The 5266-nt window shown below is 37.8% G+C and overlaps 1 protein-coding gene across 5 annotated transcripts in view; it reads left to right on the top strand.

Moving 5' to 3' along the window:
• dis3l2 (DIS3 like 3'-5' exoribonuclease 2) overlaps positions 1–5266 on the top strand; it is a 110490-nt gene that overhangs the window by 16152 nt on the left and 89072 nt on the right. For all 5 annotated transcript variants that reach the window (XM_016536916.1, XM_016536915.1, XM_016536919.1 and 2 more), the window contains one exon: positions 4535–4673. In XM_016536916.1, coding sequence (XP_016392402.1) covers positions 4535–4673 — 139 coding nt within the window. The remainder of the gene's footprint in view (positions 1–4534; positions 4674–5266) is intronic.

Genomic DNA, 5266 nt, shown 5'->3' with positions numbered 1-5266 from the left:
TATTTTATATATAAAATATAGTTTTAGTATTAGTATAGGACTACTTGTTTTTTATTGCAGCCCATGATAATTAATACATCACAAAAACATTGTAAAAATTAGGCTAAAAGAAAGTCATCCCACTCCTCTGTCTACTTCTGTCATCGCTTGGATTACAGCGTCACGCGCCGCCTTTTTGAACGTGATTTTCTCCAATGAGGGGGAGGAGGGGGGCGAAACATTTGGCAAATTATGCTGCAGCACTTCGGCCAATCACAATGCACTGGGTCAGCTGGCCAATCAGAGCAGACTGCGCTTGTCAAAGGAGGGGGCTTTGTTGAAAACGATGTGTTTGAGAGAGGCGGGGCATAGAGGACCTACAATAATGTACAGTATTTGAAAAATAATGTGTTTTTTGAACATTAAAGCATGTCAACATATTCTGTAACACCAAATACACAAAATAATGATCTTTAAAATAGCATCATATGACCCCTTTAACACTCTAAAAAGGAACAATACTTATACAGCTTTCATTAATCTTAATGTTACAAATAGGCTCTTATTGTAGTGTTACCATTTCATTTGTCATGCTTAAAGATGGCCATCTTTAAATATCTACACCGAGGCCATAGCATTGAAATTACATGCATATGGATATTGTATGTATACTCTCACACTTTATTTCCTTCTATTTTAGAATAGAGTAGATGATTATCTACTCAAAATAACAAAATATGTTAGTCACACACTGGGCAAAAGTGCAGCGCTGCATTTATATTAACAATGATTTGGGACAAATATAATGTAATTTAATGGAAAACTGTGAATCAAGCTCTGTGGTGCGGCAGGATTTTCTGTCGGCTGCTTTTAAATTCGCATCTAGAAGTTTCCCGCTCTGTGCAGCGCGCAGCCTCACGTGTCAACACAAACAACACAAGGTGTCAGTGATTTCTGCCTCTAGAAGCAGCTCTTGCACTGTATAATGACAGCGTAACCTTCTCAACAGCTCTAGCAATGGACGCAATCCAGGAAAGTTATCGTCATTGATTTTTGCTGTTAAGCGATAGTTCCAGCAATCAGCTATTGGTGCTGATCAATTGGTCGACCTCTACTGTATATACTTATACATTAAAGGGGTGGTTCACTGGCTTTTTTCTAGGCTTGATTGTGTTTATAGGATGCAGTCTAACATGTGTTAATGCTTTGTTTTTTTAAAAACTCTTCACATAATTTACCTTTATTCCACACCACTCTGTCCCTTCTCTGAGAAACGGGCTGATCTTTTCCTGTTTTTATGAAGCCCCGCCCTCAGAAATAGGCGATGGGTTCTGATTGGTTAGCTAGCCCCCAGTGTGTTGTGATTGGCTAAATCGCCTCTAGTGCGCGTCTAATCGTCCCGCCCCTCACCTCAGCGGCATGTGCTCCGGTTGTATTGTAAACAACGGCATGTTAATATCACTTATCAGTTTGAGCCCGATTGAGAAGCACAGGATATTATTGAAGAAGATCGTGCAGAACCTGTGCAAGCACGGCTTTCGCGCGTCCATGTATAACGCTTCTCATAGCTATGTGAAAATAAGTGTATAAATGGAACAGAACTGAGCTGATGATCTGAATGAGAGAGAGAGTGGCCGAGCAGGCGACGCGAGGAACGGAACCCGGGAAGTAACTCGTTGTAGTCCCTACCAGCCGTTTTTGTAGGCATTAAACTGGCAGAATTTTAAAAGACGACATCTCCGTTTGCATTGAACTTTCAGCTTCGTAACTTTGCAGATATTGTTTATGCTCAAACAGCAACATTACTCACTAACTAACGTTTAAAAAAGTGAAATTGCAATCAACCACCCCTTTAATTTGCCTTGTACATTCACTGTTCATGCAATTTTGTTATAGTTTTTATTCGTACAGTAGGCAAATGTTTCAACAATGATTTTGTTAACCGCATTCCTTTTGAAGAAAATCATATACACCTAGGATGACTTGAGGGTGAGTAATTTGTTGGCTAATTTTCATTTTTGGGTGAACTAACCCTTTAATGATTTAAACCTTGGTTAAATTAATAATAAATTCAACATATATACATAACATTTTACTCCTATGGAAAGGTAATGCTAGTCAAACGCCATAGAATTTGTGTGATCTTAAAGTCTGAAATAGATGTTGCTCAATCATGACATTAAAATATACACATCATAACTTATTCAGAGAAAATTATGCATGATAATCTTTGAATTTCAATACTGCACAGAGCAGTAACAAAGGCTTGTATTGTATTATTATTTGTATAATCAAGTTAATTTCAAATACTAATACCAGATATGTTTGTTTAATATTTCCTGCATAATTATGTACATAAAGAAATATTTTGTGTTGGATCAGTACCTGTGTCAGCAAGTATGCAGCAGACACACACACCTTAACGATTTCAGCATATCACTTATCCTGCCCAAAAAGACCATAAACATTGCAGATAACATCTGAAGTAAAAATTTAAATACACATCTTAAAAACTAATCCTGTGTGACCAATATGCTTCAAATTGGGTGATTTTTAGGTTTTAGATTTAGCGAAGTTTTTGCTGTCAGTCAATGATGCTCTCTTGCCGTTAGGGAATAGTAAGATGCATAATTATGTACTACTGGTGTGTTCAAGTCATGTCGAACAGCCTTTAAAATGCCAGACTTCCTGATCACTGCCCTGACTACTGAACTAGGGAGACAGGAGACCTTTCTGTGTGGAGTTTGCATGTTCTCCCTGCGTCAGCGTGGGTTTACTCCGGGTACTCCGGTTTCCTCACACAGCCCAAAGACATGCAGGTTAGGTGAATTGAAGATTCTAAATTTTTCCTCCCAACTTGTGTGTGTATAACAGACTTGTGTATGGATTAAATAGTTCTCGCCATGAATATAGCCATACATGCTGGAATGGCGTTAAGAAAATAAACAAACAAACAGACAGACAAACTTTATCGTCACTGCAGCTGCAGATTCGCGAGAGTATTCACACAAGAAGCATTTGTACAGTGTTACAGCAGCGGCTGCTCTCGCGCTGCTCATTCTTGCGGTGTGAAATCATCCTTATGTTCACTTTTACATCAAACTACAAAATACCTGCATTGCTTACAAGACACTGTTGTCGCTACAGCTGCTTGCCGGAAATGGCGGACAGCGTACAACTGACTGAGGGTGGAAATATGCTAATACAGGATGGTCAGTGGTCTTGGATAGGGCCTGAGAAGTATGATGTCATACTGCTCAGAAAATCGAAACGGCTTGATAATTGAGACCGTTTAGGTTTTTTGGGGATAAAAAAAAAAAAAGAGTGAATGGATTTTTATGTCCACACACTGCTAAGACACATTTATATGCATATGCAAACACCATGTAAAAGTGAATTTTGCCTCCAGTGTCCTTTTTGAGCATTTTAGTCAAGCTGAGATGCTATGACATTTACTTTTACATTTAGTCATTTAGCAGACGCTTTTATCCAAAGCGATTCAGGGGAAGGAAGCAAAGATGAAACCATAGCAGATAGCCGGGATGGTGAGAGAGAGCGTAGGTTACGTCGAAAAGTGGCATGTGTAGGGGTATGTGCTGTGTCAGGAACCGCATAACTAGGGGAGTACCATCCTCAGGAAAGTTTGAGAGCAGCACATCTAATTCTTCCACAAAGTTACCTAGTGGTCCTGGGGGTCGATAAATAACTATAAAATTGATTTTAAGAGGGAAACAAAACAAGCGTTTCCTAGCAACGACAACTGCGCTAAACACTGAGACAAGAAATAAATACACTTACAAGCTGCTTTTAACTTCTGCTGATTGACTGCTTCTCACAAAGAGTATTTCTTTACACTGTTTTGCTGGCGCTTGAACACACTTTCCTGTTTATCACAACAAATGGCCAAGCAAAGCGCACAACACTGACAAGGTACGCGATACAGTACGAGACCAAACGCGATTTCCTATGACATGACACATGTGGGGCAAACAACACAAGAATGTCCTCGATTGTCCTCTGTTGCATTTAGCAACCCTACCTGCATGAATTGAGCTTGCAGAAATCCTTCACAGATATCTGCAGAATATGGATGACCATTGTTCATAAAATTCTATAGATCCCCTGCCCATTTTATGTGTGTTTGTTTCTTATTTTGTCAAATTGGCTAATGCTTTCAGTCTTTAGTAGTTTAGTACTCTCATCTCAATTTCGTATATTTTAGGATATTTAAATCCAATCCAGCACAGATTTCTCCCCATTATTAGCACTACAAAATGTGGAAAATAGTGCAGAATCTGCACTGTTTTCATAATATTAAGATATATAAATGCATGCATGTAGTATATACTTCTAGTAGTTGTAAAGCATGTGATTGTGTTATAATTATTATGAAGTGAATGTAAAATGATAGATATCAATCTAAGACATAAATGCATAATATTGACAAAACTGTATCATATAATGAAAGTGATTATAAAATGTTAGATGATATCAATCTAAGACATAAATGCATCATATTGACGAAACTGTGTCATATTGTGAACTATGTACACAGGCAGTCAGTGGAGATATAAACGAGAGAACTTTAGCCAATCAGATGGTGCCAAAGGCTCCTGATGTCATAGTGGAGGCCCATTACAATGAAGATGACGAGGTGATCGGTAAAATGAAGAATGTCAGTCTCCATGATAAAGGTAATGAGCTTTTACTGCAGGTATAATGTTACAGATAATTCTGTTCACCCTTTATCCAAGGTTTTTTTAATTCTCTCTAGTATGAATTGATAAATCATTTACTGTTTATTCAGTATTTTCTTAAGTGACGTTTTGTAATATACTTTGGACAAGTTTGTCTCTTAATAATCCAATTTTTCATTACTTTATTTTGTTAGCATTTCATTGGTTTGGTCAGTCCTGTGCCAATTTCCTTTTGTTTGTTTGTGCAATTTACACCTCCACAGTTTAGACATATCACCCCAGGAATCATTTCTTCTGTAAATGTCAGGGATTAAAGTTCCGTCGCTACGACAGATTTCTGTCAGTTCATAAAGACAGTCACTTGCTTCATTCCTGAATGATTCAGCTGTTCGAACGAATCAATTGAATGAATGATTCAGTAATAACATCAGTGACTTGCCACCACCTGCTGGCGGATTTAGTTTAATTTTAGCGTATAATTTCAGTTATTTAAATCATCAAAATTTTATATTTAAAACATTAATATCATCATGAATTTATGGATTTAATTGCACTCATTCCACTTCTGAGCCTCATTAAATGTCTGAAAG

This window comes from Sinocyclocheilus rhinocerous, unplaced genomic scaffold, assembly GCF_001515625.1.
Source record: "Sinocyclocheilus rhinocerous isolate Xijiao unplaced genomic scaffold, SAMN03320098_v1.1 scaffold577, whole genome shotgun sequence".
Taxonomy (NCBI): domain Eukaryota; kingdom Metazoa; phylum Chordata; class Actinopteri; order Cypriniformes; family Cyprinidae; genus Sinocyclocheilus; species Sinocyclocheilus rhinocerous.
The sequence above is the reverse complement of the archived record's forward strand: the minus strand, read 5'-3'. Positions and strand labels throughout refer to the sequence as shown.